Source organism: Terrapene carolina, unplaced genomic scaffold, assembly GCF_002925995.2.
Source record: "Terrapene carolina triunguis isolate 2854851 unplaced genomic scaffold, T_m_triunguis-2.0 Scaffold85, whole genome shotgun sequence".
Classification (NCBI taxonomy): domain Eukaryota; kingdom Metazoa; phylum Chordata; order Testudines; family Emydidae; genus Terrapene; species Terrapene triunguis.
Window position 1 is genome coordinate 52492056 of NW_020664436.1, and position 18802 is coordinate 52510857.

At 42.4% G+C, this 18802-nt stretch overlaps 1 protein-coding gene across 3 annotated transcripts in view; it reads left to right on the forward strand.

Moving 5' to 3' along the window:
* LOC112112413 (MFS-type transporter SLC18B1-like) overlaps positions 1 to 18802 on the forward strand; it is a 37074-nt gene that overhangs the window by 6381 nt on the left and 11891 nt on the right. For all 3 annotated transcript variants that reach the window (XM_024208330.3, XM_024208338.2, XM_024208345.2), the window contains exons 4-8: positions 240 to 313; positions 7481 to 7628; positions 10095 to 10251; positions 11897 to 12033; positions 18473 to 18574. In XM_024208330.3, the coding sequence (XP_024064098.1) occupies positions 240 to 313; positions 7481 to 7628; positions 10095 to 10251; positions 11897 to 12033; positions 18473 to 18574 (618 nt within the window). The remainder of the gene's footprint in view (positions 1 to 239; positions 314 to 7480; positions 7629 to 10094; positions 10252 to 11896; positions 12034 to 18472; positions 18575 to 18802) is intronic.

An 18802-nucleotide genomic window follows, 5' to 3' on the forward strand; every position in this document is an offset into this window, starting at 1 on the left:
CAGTGACTTACCGTTGGGAAAAGTAGGTTAAGTCACTTAACCATTTAGAATATTTTTAGGTTTGGTTACAAGCTAAATGTGCGGGGGAGTCTGATTCTCTGCCTTTGTTCTGTCAATGACTTTTCTAGAGCGTGCCCACAGTGTTTTGATTTCATAACAAAACTCTCCAAATAAATTTCCTTGATTAAAATTGGACTGGAAGTAATTAAAATGTAACATTTATTCTTCACCAATTGCAGCTTGTACAAATTGGAGCCAAATTCATGTTTGTGGCTGGAATGTTTGTCTCAGGATGTGTTACAATTCTGTTTGGGTGAGTGTTTTCTTGTTTCTAGTGTGCAATTTGCATTGTGTTCTAATCATATGAAAAACAGATGGTCTTGCTGTTCAAACTCAGGGCTAGGGGTCAAAAGACCTCAGTTCTGTTTCTAACATTGGGACGATGACTTAACTTCTCTGTCTTAGTTTTCCTTCTCCGTAAAGTGGGAATAATACTTACCTAACTCCGGGGGCTACAAGGCATGTTTAGCACTCTGAGACCCTCGGCTGGAAGATGCCATAAATGCAATTTGCTATTTAGTTATTGGAAAAACCTCAAGTATGTATGGTAATAAGTACATACACAATCTACCTCACAAAATGGGATTTTTAATTGTTTTAAATCAATTTGGAAACTTTGCCTGGCAATTGTAGGGTCTAAGGCACCAATCTGTGCAACAGGTAGGCTTTATTTTTAAAAAGTGTCTATTTCACAATGCTGTGAAATCAAGTTCAGCTTTGTGGGGATGCTGCTTGGCAAAACTATGAGGAGCAACAGAGGAAGGCACTGGAGTTCTTCACAGGGGAGAAGGACGCTGTGCTTGGCCCTCTGCCCCCAAAGGGGGTGGAGGATGTTTCCCTCCCCTTCCCAGAAGCAGGTGGAAGATGATAGAACTCTCCTTTTCCCATTCAGGCACTAGGGATACGTCTACACTGCATTGTCAGCCTGGGTCTGTAGGATCTGAGACTGCAGACTCGATATCTTTTGCATCCACACTGCATAGTGAACCTAGGCTTACAATTTCTGGACCTGGGTCTTGCAATCATGCTGACACATCCATACTGTGCTACACTGATCCCAGTCAAACATTATTCTTGGGGCATATTCCAGGCTTCCTAGTGCAGCCTCTAGCTGTAGCCATTCTAGGCCTTGTTTCACTGTGTATTGTGGGAAAACTTGACTGTCCATCCTACGGCACTTGACTGGAAGTTGTCTCAGCCTGCCAACACATCCATCTGAGCCATCTTTGGGTCTACACCCTCCCAAGAACCAGAGCCACAAACATGGGTGAAGCACCGTTGGAAGAACTGGTCTAGCTTGCACTTTCCCTCCCATTTCAGGAAATGGTAGAGTGTCCATGAGACACTGGTGGATATTTCGATAGGGTGTGTGTTTGTTTTGTGTGGTGGGTTTTTTTGGGGGGGAGGGAGGGGGGTCCTACTGGAGGCACCTCCCAGAGGGGAATACAGATGTAGCAAAGTCCAGCTGGTGGGTGCTGGTAATGATTCTTGCTATAGCTGCAAATTTTCCCCATATGTTGACTGGTGCTTCTGGAGCAGGGCCATGAGAACAGACTAATGGGATCAGATCATGTGGACTTGGGATGCCCAGCAGTGTCTCCAGAACTTTCACATGAAGAAGCAGATGTTTCTGGAGCTTTGTCAGCAGCTTGCCCTGACACTTCAGCATCAGGACACATGTGAGGGAGCCAGGCTGGTCCAGAGCAAGGTTGCTCTAGTCATCTGAAAGAAGTTCTATCCCTGACTGCTACAGATCCATGGCTAACCAGTTTGGTGTTGGCAACTCAATGGTAGGAGCTGTGCTGGTGGATGTTTGTGTGGCAATTGGAACTGAGATTTATCCAAAGGTTAATGGGCATAAACAAAGTCCCTGAAATAATTTTGAGAGAATGGACTTTCCAAACTGCACTGGGGCATGGATGGGACTCGTGTCCTTAGTTTGCTCTCCTCAAGGAGCACATGAGTGCATAAACGACAAGTGGTACAACTTGATCATTATGGAAGCCCTGGTTGACCACAGAGGCTAATTCATGGATGCCAATGTGGGCTGTTCTAGCAAAGTGCATGGTTCCAAGGTTTTCTGCAGAACAGGACTTTACCTTAATGGACAGGCTGGGACACTATTCCCACCGAATGAGATGGTCATAAATAGAGTAACTGTCCTCACTGTTGTTCTAGGGAACTCGATGTATCCCTTATGGCTTTTGAAACAGTACCCTGATCTCAGAAGGCCTGGCAAAAGAAGGTTAATTACACCTTCAGTAGCTGTAGAATGGTGGTTCAGTGTGCGTTTGGCAGATTGAAATCCTGCTATGGCTGTTTACTGGATCATTTGGATGCTAGTGTTATGCTGTCCACGTTACTGTGGCTTGCTGTGCTCTTCACAATGTCTGCGAGGTGAGCCATTTCTTCAGGTGTGCACTCAGGCTTTTACTGGATTGCTAGACCAGTACACCTATCATAATGGAATCAGGATCCACATGCACCATGGAAATCAGGGATGCTTTGTGCAGCCACAATGTGGGCTTGCCTCGCCCCATGGATGAGGGGAATAGTAAGTATGTGAATATATGCAAATAGTAATGTGAAATATCATCTGTGGTGGGATGGATCCCATTCACACTTCCATTACCTCTGGGGGATTCTTAATGAATTTAAATGTATGGATGCAATGGAATATATGGTGTTCTTTACTGTATAAAATGGGCATGTGCTTCAGCCCACTGTTTTTTTGGATTGCTGTTATGTAGTTCAGCTTTAGTGAAGGTAATAAACAGCTGTCATGACGCCACATCTTTGTGCAAACAAAACACTTTAATACTAGACATGGTTTTAATAAAAACAGACAATATTAAACTACTAGCCAGCCCAGCTGCCATCAAACTCCCAATACCGGGGGAGGAATTGCAAAAAACCATGAATGGTGCTCATTAAATCACTGTCAAAAAAGTGAACAATTGTGACACAGACTCATTGGTGGCTCACTGCTTTGTGTCAGTGTCTCTTATCAGACCTGTCCAAGTCACTACACCTTACAGGTTGCTGTCATAGTATTTGTCTTTAAAGAAGATTGTGTGAGATGTCAAATAACAGTGTATACCGTACTGGTCATTCTAAGCATTGTGAGATGCATCTGCAGGTATTATTCTCAAGAAGTTGTATGTACATACATATTTTAAACATTTTTAGTAACTATTATGTTTAAAATGTTACTAGGCAGGATTGATAAACTAGTTTCTCCCAGATAAAGGAATATTGACTTACTGGTGTACCTACATATCTGATGTAAAATTAAGCACTGTGAAAGCCAAAACACAATGGGAACTACATCTGCATGTAAGTCACCAGGAAAAGCCAGGTTGATTTTTTTTTTTTTTTTTTTTTTGGGGGGGGGGGAGGTGAGAGATGTCGGAGACTTAAAACATGGAAGGTTGTCTTGTGTCCGGGATGAAAACAATGAGTTTTGGGGAAATATAAGGAGAAATAAAACAATATTTTTGTCCATCACTGAGGGAGCAAAATGGACAGTTCCTTTTAGAAAGTTGGATCCTGGCCCTGGGGCTGGTGATGCTGACAGGTTTCTACAGGCAAGAAACTTAGCTTAGGTAAAGCTTTCCACCTGCTAAAAGTTATTATTAGTCCTTTGAGAAGTGTTATACTTCTGTTTTATTTGTAACCAATTCCCCTTTTACCATCTTAACCAGTTTCACTTAAATCTCTGTCTTTAATCAAAAAGCTTATTCTTGGGTTTATTATAAATTCATCTCAGTGCTTTTATACTTAGTAAAGTGTGAATCCTGAACTGAAAAACAGGCTGGTGAGTAGGCTCTCTTTGGAGACAGCCAACTTGGTAATTTCTGTGAGTGTCCAGTGACAGGGTCTGGATATTACACGGAATACTCTTCAAGGGAGCATGGGGATTAGCGTGTTAACCTGCAGGGTAAAGGAAAGGCTGGCAGAGCTTCTCAGGAGATTGATTGTTTGGGTGGCTAACAGACTGGCAAGACAGGGAGCTGGTACCAGTTTAGCACCACTAAGTCTCTTTCTCTCACTGAGACAGGTGGGTAACTAATTGACTCATAATCCTGTCCACGGCAAGAAAAAAACACTCCAGCTCTGTTTCACCAATTCTGAGTCCCTCCTATCCCAGTTCTTTAGCCTTTCTAGTGCATCATGTATGCACTGGCTGCTGCTGCATGGAACTGGAAGAATGAATGGGATACATGTGCCCATTCTAATTAGTGTTCATGCCATGGGGCATGTACCACCCGATCACAGAATGGCCCAAAGGGTTCTGGGGCTGCAGGATGTAGTCATAGAATATCAGGGTTGGAAGGGACCTCAGGAGGTCATCTAGTCCAACCCCCTGCTCAAAGCAGGACCAATTCCCAACTAAATCATCCCAGCCAGGGCTTTGTCAAGCCGAGCCTTAAAAACCTCCAAGGAAGGAGACTCTACCACCTCCCTAGGTAACGCGTTCCAGTGCTTCAGTCGAGTGGTGGGGCTCAGGGAGTGGGACTGGAGCAGGAGGTACAGAGGTAAGTGGGGCTGGAACCTTCAGTCTCACTGCCCTGAGCATAAGCAGCTTCTCTAACCTTTCTGCTGCACTTGAATTTTCTCCCTCAAGTGTTGCTTGGGCTCCAGAAATGATGCTGCCAATCTCCCCTAATGCGCTGCAGCCTCTCTTTGTCTGTCAGCCTGCCATACATCTTCCTCTCATTGGTATTGCTGTTGATGACTGGTTTTATCCAGGATGTCCACTATTAATTCTTCTTGCCTGCTTCCTCTTTGACCGCTGTAGCAGCATATGGCCCTCCCTCCCTGCCCCCCAAAAGGTCCTGCGTGACTGACTGCCCTGCAAAGGTGAAAGGGTTGGCAAGACAAATGAAAGAACACATTATTGTCTGAGTATTTCACAAAGAAGTTTGATTTCATCCGTAGTGAAAGTCAAGGTCAAAAATGGTACTTTGGGTTTTATTCTGAGAAAAAGAAGTTGGTTTTCAGACATTGTTGGGAATTGAGCAGAAAGCAATCATGTTATGATAAGGTCTGATTTACAAAATCAATTTAATTATTTCTAAAATTCTAGTCCATTTTTCACTTGTGGTAGAAGAAGGGGGACCACTTGCCATGGTTTACTACCTATGGTTTTAGAATCCTTTTAGACTTAGTGCCTGACCGGCACATCTATGAGTGGAAGGGGCTAGTGACCTACAGAGGAGGCCCTAATGAGCATGCCCTGCACTGAAATGTGAACACCCGTTTGGAGTTTATGCTCCAGGAAAAGCTTGCAGTTATCATCAACTGGGATTGTATGGAAAACTTGTGGGGAAATCAACAGGATGCTGAGTTCACTTGCAGATATAGAGAAGCCTCCCTGAAAGCTTCATGCAGTGACCGCAGTGCAGCTCAGGCATACAATACATCCCCCATGGTTACACACAGACACCCCAGGTCAATTCGGACTCCTTATATGGCACACATGGACTATTCTTGTACACACACCAAGGACAGCCTGGACTCCTCATAGGACATCCATAGCCTAAATAACTTTTTAGCCCTCTCCCCCCATTTGGATCATAGCTCAGGAAAAGGGATTGAAAAGCACTCCCCCTCCTGGCATCTTTCTGGACTCATAATACAGGACTCCTGGAGTAAATACAACCCAGGTGCATTTTGGACAGTTAGTATGGCACCCGGGGAATATATATATTTTCTTCTTCTTCTTCTTCTCTTCCCCTCCCCCCCATATCTCCATTATAGTTTAGAGTAATTGGACAGGCAGCTTGGCATGGTCCAGTAGTGCCGATTTGTATGGCATTGTGTACTATTAGTAAAAGGCTCTTTATCTCCATAATGCATCTTTGGGACAAGGGTGTGTGTGAATATTTAGTAAAAATTTCATCATAACTGATTAACTTTTTGTTTTGAATTCCATGGGGCGGCTGGGAATGGGGGTAGCACTAGGGGCCTGGAATGTGTTCCACCTTTAGCGGATACATGCTGCTATCCCTGATAATAATTTCATTGGGGCATAAGCCAAAATTGACTCTTCCATATATTAACAAAAATGTTCTGCCACCATGTTTACCAGGTTCTGACGCTTCCAGTTCTGCTGTGGGCTGCTCCTTGGGGCATCTTCAAACAGCTCCTCTCAGCATGGACTCAGGATGTGCTGTAGCAATTCACTATGCAGAACCTCCGCAGGGACTGGCATGAGTAGCAGAATCCTTCCTGTGCTTGATCTGGTGGCAGCTGGCTCTGCTCTGTGTTGCCTGTGACTTAAGGCTTACAAGGGTGCCATCCCTGCTCAGCACATTGTCACGCACCACCATAGGCTCAGTGAGAAGCTCAGTTCCCATTACCCCCATCAAATTCCTCCTAGAAGAGGCAGGTAGGCAGAGAGTTCCCAGAGGTGTGGTTGTTTATCCCTGACTTTGCGGTAGTTGGTCTAGAGTCACTTCGTTCACTCTGAGCATTGATCAGCTGAGTGGTGGATCCCCAATGCTGCAAGCTTCTCCAACGTTTCCTGGTACACATGGTCATTTCTGGTACTCTTGCTGAAGTCTGATAGCTTGCTTGTCTTGCATCAGAGATTAACCAGAATCTGGCTGATTTCCCAAGGCTGGCTAGTAGCTATGGCCAGCCACAAGAAGTCATCCTATAGCAAGTGTGCTAACACAGGAGATGGTTAACTGTATTCCCAGTTCAGAGGCCAGCATGGGAAGGAAGGGTTGCTTCCAGTTCCTGGGAATCAAGTGGGTAGTTCTGAGCTAAAAGGGCCAAGAAACACTGGCCCAGAGGATTGGGGAACAATGTTGACAAGCTGTCCAGACATGACTCTGGGAAGCCAGGGTTGAGCGGCATCCACCCCGCAAAAAGACAGCTGGAACCCAAATCCCAGAAGGATTCAGGCTCAGACCCTCCCCTCCCCCACACCCTTTTCCACCTATGTCCTAGGACCTGGGTCTGAGAGCTTATTGACCCAAGTCAGAATATTTGTGTGTGGATGCTAAGGAAGGTCTGGGCTCAAACCTGAGTCTTAGCATGGGTTTACAATGCAGTGTAGACATACCCTAGAGATACTGGAGCTTCTTATATATCAAATACATGCAAAAGCTGGAGCACCCAAGCAGGTCCTGGGACAGCTCCTTCCACAGCACCTGAGAGTGAAAGTGGAACTGAGCTTCTCATCAGGACACTGTCCCTGGACTCTGATGGAGGGCGGAGAGCCTGCATTGGCTGCTAGGTGTCTAAACTTTTCAAACTCTTTCTTTATGTGATAGGCAGGTAAGAGTTATTCCCCATTTGACAAAGGGCAAGTGACTTGCCCTGTGCTTTGACCACTAGACCATATTGTTTAAAATTATCATTTTGGTTTGGTTTGTTTCATTTTTGTTTTGTTTCCTTGTTCTTTCAGTATGTTGGATAGAGCACCTGATGGACCAGTATTCATTGGTTTGTGTTTTCTGGTTAGAGCGATGGATGCCATAGGCTTTGCTGCAGCAGTGACAGCTTCATTTTCTATTCTTGCAAAGGCTTTTCCCAATAATATAGCTACAGTAATGGTATGTACAGAACTACACATTATAGCCAAATGTCCAGAATAAAAGTTTTAACAACTCTCATATCTTTATGCATTTTTGTGTACCAGACAGCCACTGTAACCCTACAGCTCATGTCAGGTGTCTAATATAAGCTCCTCCAATTTAAAAAGCCTGACAAAAATCTCTAATTTGAATTAAAAATTATATATGCCTGGATTGAATAAATATGATTCAGGTGCAACAAAAGTTATGCAGGTCCTGGAACAATGGAAGGAATAAAGATGTAAAACTGAGCTCATTCAGTAACACATACAGGACTGTTAAAATAATAAAAACCTTGATGTCTTTCTGAGGATTAGTTGAGGAGGGATTTTTTTTAAATTATATTCTTGTTGTGATCCGTTTACTGGCCTTGTTTGAAACATGGGTAGGATACTGACAGACGACGTACAACTTGAAAGCATTTTAAAAATGCAGCCACTTAATCTAGTCTTCATGGAAACTGAATTCTGTATGACATAACACAACAAAGGGAAATGTCTTGGCTTATCATATAGCTTTCTGCTTAAGGATCAATCCGCTTTAACCAGGCGCTTCAACGAGGAGTTAAACCATTACATCTGGGATTTTTTTTATTCTAAGGTTCCTCCATGCTAGTGGGGACTGTTGCAAAGTGCCCTATGCTGTTGTGTCTAGCTGCATTGGTGATGGCTTCACTAGGAGTAGACACAAGGGAGGGCATGCTGACCCAACTTTGCATGATACTAATGCTGTGCCCTTGCTTTAAAAACAGCAAGCCAGTAGCAAGGGGAGGAGGGATCTAAGAAGTGGATATGGCTGGAGACTTGGAGAAGGAATTGGTGCTGCTGTTCAATTAGATAGAAGTAATCATAATTTTTTGTGGGGGGTGGAGTGCGTGTGGGAGAACTAAATAAAAGTTTACTTTAAATCTTAAACCCTCCATCTCCTTATACCAGGCTCCAGTTCACAAAGGTACTTTAAAGGTGGACTTGCTGAACTGGGGCCTCTGTCACCTGTCAGTCTTGTTTCTTCATGAGAGATAACACTGAAGGGCAGACATATCTCTGAAATCTGTGAAAATAACTAGTCATAGTTTGCTGTTAACACAGCAAAAATCTCAGAAGTAGACTACCACACAGACACTACAGCATTGACATAAAAAACAAAAACTGCCCTGCCCTCCCCCCCCCAGCAAATTAACTCAAAGGAGACCGAGTAGAGACACAAGTCTGATATACATTTAAGTTTTACCCATATTTTAATTATGGGTGGCATTTTTTAACCAAAATAGTTATACTGGCAAAAGCCTTTGTGTAAACAGTAATACAGTATAAAGGTGATTTCTATCAGTGTAGTTTTTCTCCTTCCTGTATAGGAATAATGATGCTGGTGAAAGCACTACCCATATAGTGCAAGCAGTACATCTTTCTAGGGTAAACATGCCCTTATGTGAGCTTTCTTGTCACTGTTCTATTATTTCCCAGTGGATATTATGGCTAACTACTTTTTCCTGAAGACAGAGAGAGAGGGGAAAAAAATTTTTAGTCTAAGTATAGGTTGATCCAACGATGTAACTGAAGGGTAGTCAATTATTTTTGTCAAAGTCCATTTTTTTTTTTTTTTTGTTCACGGTATAGTCATGGTCCAGACTCCAGAGAAGAAAATAAATAATAAAAATATGATAGATAAATAGATTTTTGGGGTCCATTCAAAAGCATCTGATGGTCTGGGTTTGGCCTGCGGTCCACCTATTGACTACTCCTGATGGGGACTAATAGTATTGTAAGAGGAGACTAAGTCCACATAGGTCCCCTTCATCCTATTTTTTGAGGTAGCCTCTGATAAATGAAACCAAACTTAGTGGGTCAAACATACCCATTTTGTGACTTGATGGACTTCATTAGATAGATGCAGGGGCTGAACTTGACCAATTGTATATAGGTAGAAAAGTGCTTCAACTTAAGGCATTTTTCACCCAAGCCCCAAAGAAGTGACTTGATGATGATCATCTGCAATATGTTTACAAAATTACATTCAAACCTGAAGGGGAGAACTTAGTATTTGGGAAATGTAGTCACTTCATTGCTGGCCTCTCTGCAGATGTACTGGGTATATGGAACAGCAATGGAGGTGTTTTGCCCCAGAAATTAGGTATGTTAGGCAGTACTTGAGTAGCTAATACCAAAATATAAGAACTATACTTGGTCCTGTCCTATCTTTGCTGAAATAAGAGGATCAAATTGCTTTTACCTAGACAACTTTCCAGACTCCGCTGTCCTTGCATGTGAAAGTGGTTGTTGATGGGTCTGATTTGTTCTAGCTCTTGATCAATGACCGAGCCTCGCTTCTATCTAACCAACCTCCTCACACTGGATGCTCCTCATAGGAAGTGGTTTGTCTCCAGACTGTTGCTGAAGAATTCGGATGCACCCAAAAATTGATGTTTGTTCTCTCTCTCCTCTTTAGGGTAGTCTTGAAACATTTACAGGGCTTGGACTGGTGCTGGGCCCACCTATAGGTGGCTTTTTGTATCAGTCCTTTGGCTATGAAGTCCCTTTCATAGTACTAGGATGCATAGTGCTGATCCTGGTGCCTCTGAACATGTACCTCTTACCAAAATACGGTAGGCTCTTTTTCTTCCACTTCCTTTAATTAATATTTCAAATTTGAGATGGATGGATAAATACATACTCCAGTAAAATATTTTAATTCTTCATGTGTGTAACTATCTGTATGAGATTCCGGAGCTGGATCAGGCATAAGAAATCTTATGGCAAAATTGCAATTGATTTTAATGTTGCAGGATCAGGTCCTTGTTCAACATAACTAAAAATCATGGATGCACATGGCTTGGAATGAAGCAAATATCTTCTGTCCATCCCTGTAAATGCTAGCTTCCTCTGTTGCATTGAAATGCAGTGAGACTTTTCTACATGTGTCTTAGCTTTGGGACTGGAAATGATCAGTTGTCTTTTCTTAGTAGCATTTTGAGGCTAGTTGGAGTCTTACAGTACCAAGGACAAAGGGATTCCTAAGTATTGCATTCCACACAGTGCAAGATATAATTAACACATGGAAGAGAATCCAGCTGCATGCAATATTTTTGAACTCTGATGCATTTTGGGGAGAAAAGGTAGCTAGAAAGTAACTGTCCATATAATATGAACAGCCTAATGTTAGAAGGTAATCATCACCAGATTGCTGGAGGATAAAACTAATGGAACAGTTCAGATGTGATAACTTCGGAGGATAAGAACTGCATGGCTAAATATTTGAAGCTTTATAGAAAGCCCACAAGGGAGGGGATGGTAAAGATAAAAAAATCACAGGAGAGGAAGCACCGCATATATAATAAGTGTGTATTCTGCTTGCTACCACTACATGGGATGTGCTGGTTAACCATTTGTCTGTCTTCGAAAGATGTTTATAGCTTGGATATATGCATTATGCAGGTTTGGAATTCTGCTATGTGGAAATCATTCTACAATAGTCCTAGGTTTTGATCTTGTAGATAACTCATATCAGTAGCAGTCTCATTGTACACACACTGAGATTGTGCACATATTGAAGTGTGTTCAGGAACGAGGCAATGGAACATAACTTAAAAATGAAAAGACATCACAATGGCATTTGAAATGTGTCTTGTCTAGAGTGCATATCCAAGGTGCAGGAAGCCTGATCAGGTAACTGCATGCATATGCTAATTGTCAGTTGTCAAATCAAATCAAAACAATCTTTTTTGTTTTTGGTAGCACGTGTCTGAACTAGGAATACCATGAAAAGGGAGAACTTCCACATGTGGTTTTATGATGCACAATGTGTTAACTTTTTCTGGCCGTTAAAAGAAAATAATTATTAGATTATCTAGTTTGATCTTATGTAATGGCAGATGGTGTACTGTAGAGAGATGGCTGTATTTCATATTTTTGCCTATTCACTTAATAGGCAATAGCCCAATTACTTTAATCTAAGATGAAAGCATTAAGTAGGAAAATTTTAAGTTCTGTTTTCTTCATTTTTTCCTCTGTTCATTTGTCTAGCTTCCAATTTTGGAGGCTTTAAAAAAAAAAAAAATCTGATCTTATAACAATGTCCAACCATGAGTAACATTCTAAATTTTGCTTCAATTTGTTTGAGATTCCCACTGCTTTGAAGATGGTTGTGGGAGAATACTGAATCTTGGAAGTAAGAGTAGGTTATGAGCATATCAAATTAAACACAATCCATGCTACCAAAAGAACACAGTTTCTTTTCTTCTCTTAAAACAGATGCAATCGCTACCAAGGAATCCTTCTGGATGCTCATTACTCTGCCAAAAGTTGTATTTCTCTGTTTTACTAGATTTTCACTAAGTGCGTGTTTAGGCTTTCTGGATCCCACTATGTCACTGTTTGTTTCAGAGAAGGTGAGTCATCTTAATGTACAAGAGATGGGTTAATGACTTCAGCAATATGGAGTACTTTAATCCAAATATTTTAAAATTATTGTCCTAATAAATTCTATTTTATCAAATGTGCTTGTCCATTGGCATTAGCCGAGCTTACTACTGTGTTGCTGACTTGCCATTCAGAGTAATTTGATTTCCGCAGTGCTGGGCACCAGCAGCTCCTATTAACTTCATTTGGAATTATGGGTACTCAACAGCTATGAAAAGCCATCCCTTGCTCTCTTTTAAATATGTTTTTCCCCTCCATTTTCCAGTTGCATAAGATCCTTCCCTAAGGTATTCAAACGGTGACTGCAACTCTCCCTTTCATGCACCCCGTCTATCAGATAAAATGAGTAAGTGCTTTGTCTGTGGGATAATCGTCACCGTGACAGAACATTGTCCTAAGCAAAAGCATCTTATTTCGGGGTTAAGCTGTTTTGGCTCCACCTCTGCTTGTAACAACACAAAACACTTAAACTGTTTCAACAGTCTAGTCTGAAGACACTATCTTGGCCTTGTCACTTATCTATTAAGATGGCTGAGTGACACTTATTTGTATGCTTGCATGACATGCTGAAATAAAGTGCATGCTAACAAAATCATTAGGTATGTATTAATGTTGTCATTGTGTTTCCCCATCAGGGAACTTGAAAACCAAGCTTAATTGCACCTTTGCCAAGTGCCAATTTTTTCCTGATTCTTACCTACTTACTGTCTCTGGATAAGTATGAACAGATAATGCATGTGTGAATGGCAGGAGGGTTCATGTTCATGTGATTGGGTAAGATGAGTATTTACAGACTTAGAGGTTTCAATGGAAATAGCTGCAATCTTGGAATATTTGAATTGATTGAGCTCTTCAAATCTAGAATTGTGAATTATTGATGCCATTGGCCTATAAAACTAGGGAAAGGCAAATGGCAAGTGAACAAAGCCTACTCTACAATATTCTAACTTCTCATTCTATTGTTTTTGCATCAGTGAGACCCCTTTCCTCTCCCTCCCATGCCCTGTTCTGAATCCCTCTTTATATCACAGAGACAAAGTGGGTGAGATCTTTTATGGGACCAACTTTTGTTTGGGGGTGGGGGGGAGAGAAGAGAAAGAAGCTTTTGAATTACACAAAGCTCTCCTCCAGGTCTGGGAAGGGTATTCAGAGTGTCATAGCTAAATACAAAGTGGAACAGGTTGTTTAGCATAAGAAGTTAATACATATTGTAAGGGACCGTTCAAGGTGAAGTGGCCCATTAACACCCCTGCAGTCATAGGACAAAAAAGTGGGGTTAGTGGGTTACAGATGGTTGTAATAAGCCATAAATCCAGTGTCCTTTATTAAGACCTTGATTGTAGTGTCTAGCAGCATTATGATTTTAAGCTCCAGGCTCATCTTTTGAAGGTGTTGTGCAGGTTACCTTTGAGGAGGAGGCCTGAGAGGTCAGATACAGAGTGATGGTTTTGTGAAAAGTGTTCACCCATATGTGATAAAGTGTTTTTGTCTTATCACTTTTCTGTGCAAGTTTATTTGACAGCATAGTGATTGTCTGGTTGTTGGGGCATTGAGTGCACTGGATGAGGCAAACCACACATTGCGATAGGCATGTGTAGGACCCCTGGATCTTGAAAGGTGTATATTGTTCCTTCTGTTGTTCTGGCAGGGTATGGTGCCATTTTGAGTTGGTGGGCCCTAGTCTGTGGGGAGCTTGCTTCTGATGAGGAGCTTAGTGAGGTTGTAGGGGAGGGGGTTGTTTCAAGGCCAGAAGAGAGGGTTCAGGAAATACTTTTTTCGGGATGTGGTCCCCATTGAGCATGGGTTGTAATTGTTTAATGATGCCCTATAAGGGTTCCAGTGTGGTGTGATAACTGACAAGTGGGGATATGCAATCAGAATTTTTGTTTATTTTCTGTAATGGAGCAAGCTCTCTCAGGCTATTAGGGAGGCCTGTTCTGTGATATAATCCACTCCTCTGGTGGACTGTCCTTATTTAGTGAAGGTGGTTTTAAGTGTGTTAAGGTATGTGTCTCTGACTTTTTCCTCAAAGCATATTCTGTGATATCTGACAGCCTGGCTGTAGGTAACCGATTTCTTGGTATATCTGGGGTAGTTACTGGACCTGGGTAGGTAGGTAGGTATGGTGATCAACACGTTTGTTGTGTATATAGCTGTCTGTCAGGTTCCTTCTGGAATATGTGAGGGGCAAGAGATGGTTCTTCAGTTTTTTCTGAAGTCCTTTTGCAGAGTTACTTAGCATATTTGAAGCATATTGGTCAGAGGGCTATAGATGATGAGCCCTCTGGGGGGCATGTTTTGTTTCTTGCATTTACTCAGGAAGTAAATGTCGCTGTTTTGTTTGTTTTGTTTGTTTTTTCTTCCTTCATGTTGAGGAATTTCCATTTCAATGGCAAAATTCAGTATCTTCCATTGTTGTTTGACTTGTTGTTCCCAGGATATTAGAGAGACATAGTGGATGAAGTAATAGCTTTTACTGGACCAACTTTTCTTTGGAGAAAGAGACCTACAACCCCAAATATGGTGTGCAGCTCTGCAGAAGGACTTCAGAAAAACAAAGAAACCATCTCTTGCACCTCCCATACTCCAGAAGAAATCACCTCATACAAGAAATTATCATGTACCCCCACATGATCGAAAGAAAAAAATCAAGAAACCTACCTGGAGATCACGCAAAAAACCTCAAACAACTAGTTAAAAACAAAAACTAACCACTGTCGGAACCAACTACAACAACTCCACAACCCACAGAACTTTGCCTCTGAGATAAACCATGGCAATAGGACCCACCACATGAATGCTGCATGACAACCCAACATCATCAATTTATCAAGAGTACCCCTAATTGCAGCTGAATTATCTGTACTTTACAAGGGACCGAAATTCTGCCCCACCACAGACCCTGATACCATACTATCATGTAGAAAACTAGAATAACTCTTTCATGGACTCTTCCTCAAGTATTCTTTCACAACAATGACAACACCTCCCACAACTACCATGTCCCCACCCACAGTCATAAGAAAAAAAGAATCATCTGACTGGACATCTAAGCTTCCTCTAAGCTGTGTGGTCACATTAAGTGTCGTGCAGGTATTCAGGGCTGTGGCGGGGAGACATGCTTCTCTCCCAGCCCTGGACCTGCTGCGGTGGGGAGAGGCACCTCTCCCTGCTGGCCCCAGCCTAGCCCAGTCGCGGACCTGCTGCGGGCGGGGGGGGGGGGGGGGGGGGGAGATGCCTATCCCGTGGTGCCAGCCCCGGAGCTGCCAGAGCAAGGAGAGACACCTCTTCTTCTGTCTCTCTTCTCCCCCCACCCCAGCCTAGGTGCTGAGAGAGGGGGGGAGAGAGAGAGAGCGCACTGGGGGGAGTCCTCTCTCCCTGCCGTAGTCCTGGGGCAGCCTGCACCCCAAACCCCTCATCCCTGACCTCACCCCAGAACCTGCACCCCCCCAGCCAGATCCCTCACCCCTTGCATCCCAACCCTCTGTCCCAGCTCTGAGTCCCTTATCACTGTCCCCATACCTCCAGCCAGATCCCTCACCCCCCGCATCCAAACCCCAGTCCTGAGCCCCCCCCCACACTCCAAACCCCTCGGCCCCATCCCCCCCACATGACTTTTGTTATGTACACCAATATGGAGGTGATGGTGCACATAACAAAATTCATTCCACACATGTGTGGAGAAAATTAGAGGGCACGCTGCTGGACACCCCAGAGTGGACAAAACCACACATTGATTGCTTCAGGAAAAAAAAATAGACTGTGAAATCCTTAACAAACAGCATATCCACCACAATCTTTCCCCTGCCAAGAGGACAGCTGTACAGTCCCTGAAATCCAACCACTAGATAATGATCAAACCTGACGACAAAGGGAGTATTGTAATTCTCAACCATGATGACTACATCAATGAGGTAAGCTGACAACTTTCCAACAATGCCTACTATAATGAACTTAAAGAAGACCCCCACACCACAATCCACCCAGAAATTTAAAGATATTATCAAATCCTTCCTCAAACAACTCCAAGAGAAACTCTACAACTTCATCCTGCACAAAACTACCCCAGGGATCTTCTACATGCTTCTTGAGATACACGAACAATGGAACCCTGGCAGACCCATCATACCTAGCCATGGCACTCTTACTGAAGGAATATCTAGACTCCTAGAAACTATCCTCAAACCACTCATCACACAAAAGGTCAGCTTCATCCAGGACACACGAAACTTCCTGCAGAAACTCTGCAATATTAAGAAGCTCCCTCAAAACACCATCCTTGCCACCGTGAATGTCACTCCTCTATACCAACATTCTTCACAATGACAGCATCACTGCCTACTTCAAATATCTACAAGACAATGATCAACACTCAGATATCCACCCCAAACACATCACCAAACTCATCCATTTCATCCTCACCCATAACAATTTCACATTCAACAACAAACAGTTTGTTCAAAGCATGGAAACAGCCATGGGTATTAGGATGGCTCCCCAATATGCGAACCCCTTCGTGGGCCACCTTGAGGAAGAATTTCTGGACAAATGCACCATGACATTTTCATCTTCTCGACAGATGACCTAAACTCCCTCAGATTTCCACCACAACTTCAACAAACCACCACCCATCTACTAAACTCTCTCTAGAACACTCCCTCACCACCATCAACTTCCTGGAGACCACGATCAGCTTCAATAATGGATCCCTACAGAAAACTGTGTACAAGAAACTCATGGATCACCACACTTGACTTCACAGATCCAGTAACTACCCCAAACACACCATGCTAGGCACTCAGATACCACAGAATATGCTTTGAGGAGAAAGTCCGGGATACATATCTTACTGCACTTTAAAACTGCCTTCATCAAACAAGGACACTCCACCAGAGACGTTACGTAGATTGCTTTAGGGAACAGGCCACCCAAACACCCTGAAAGAACTTTCTTCAATATGGAAATAAAACTGTCTGACTGCACAACCCTATTTGTCACCTATCATCCCATACTGGAACCCATACAGGGTATCATTAAATAATTACAACCCATACTCAGTGGGGACCCTGTCCTGAAAGAAAGCTTTCCTGAATCCCCTCTTTTGGCCTTGAAACAACCCCTTACCTCTCCAAATTCATAATCAGAAGTAAGCTCTCCACAGACCAGAACCCACCAACTCCAAGTGGCACCAGCTTCTGCCATAACAGAAGCAAAACCTGAAGACACATCACTATAGCTATAATGATCAATACCCCCCACAACGCACCCTTCAAGATCCATGGGTCCTACACATGCCTATCACAACATGTGGTGTACCTCATCGAGTGCACTATATTCTCCAATAAATAACTAATAACCAGACAGTTATTATTCTCTCAGATAACTCACAAAGAAAAATGATGAAAGACAAAAACACCATATCACTGGTGTTTGAACACTTTTCATGAAACAATCACTTCATATCTGACTTCTCAGTCCTCCTCCTCAAAAGAAAACTGCACAACACTTTCAAAAGACAAGCCTGGGAGCTTAAATTCATAACTTTGCTAGACACTAAAATCATGGTTTTAATAAAGTATAGGATTTATGGTTTATTACAACAATCTGTAACCCACTACCCCACCTTTTTTGTCCTATGAGCAGAGTGTTAATGAGCCACTTCACCTTAAATGGACCCTTAGCATATATGCTAACTACTTATGCTAACCAATCTGTTCCACACCTTGTATTTAGCTGTGACAATTTTGAGAACCCTTCCAAGACCGGGAGAAGAACTCTGTATAGCTCAAAAGCTTGTCTTTTTTTCATCAACAGAAGTTGGTTCAATAAAAGATATTGCCTCACCCACCTTGTGTCTCTCATATCTTGGAACCAACATGGCTGCAACAACACTGCAAACAGAGGTGTTTTTTGTGACTTTTTTTTTTTTTTAAACAAATCAAATCATTAATTTTTTCCAGTTTAAAAGCCATCTTAAAGGGAAATCATGCTGTAAAATAAATTCACCTAGTAGGAAGATACAAATGCTGTAGTATTCTACTATTAACAAAACTAAAAATTGGAGATGTAAATACTAGAGCCACTTGTACTGAACTCTGAGATCTAGATTTCAAACACCCCAGATTCTGAGCTGTTAAAATTAAGCCTTCTGGATTGGGGGCAAATCTGTCAATTTTTGAGATTAGACTTGAACCATGCGTGTCTGTGGAGTAATGGAACTTGATGAATTGAAGAGATTTGGGGTAAGGGGTAACCCCAAAACTTCTGCTGATATGCAAGTATTGAAAAATATATTTCAGAAGGAAGTTAAAATTATTGGCTTCAGCCACTTCGCCTAAAATGTGATTCTTATGGACTACTTCAATCATTCTGTGCTTTTTTTTTTTTTTTTTTAACTTTATTTTACAGTTCAAATTACCGGCTGGTTATGTGGGTTTAGTATTTCTAGCGTTGGCACTCTCCTACTCCCTGTCTTCACCATTACTTGGGCTTCTAAGTGATAAAATGCCAGTGAGTAAAATCTCTTGTTGCTTGTATAGTGTCATATGTACATGACTAGCTTAAATATGCAAAGTAAAAAGGCAGAGAAGTCTCTTTTCTGAAGTCTTAGACCAAGACCCCAATTCTGCAAAGGGGTCCATCTGCCCAGGCCTTTACACCTGCACTGAGTCCCATTTTCTTCAAAGGATCTGAGGTTACATTAAGATCACAAATACACTTGTTCATTATCTTTACTGT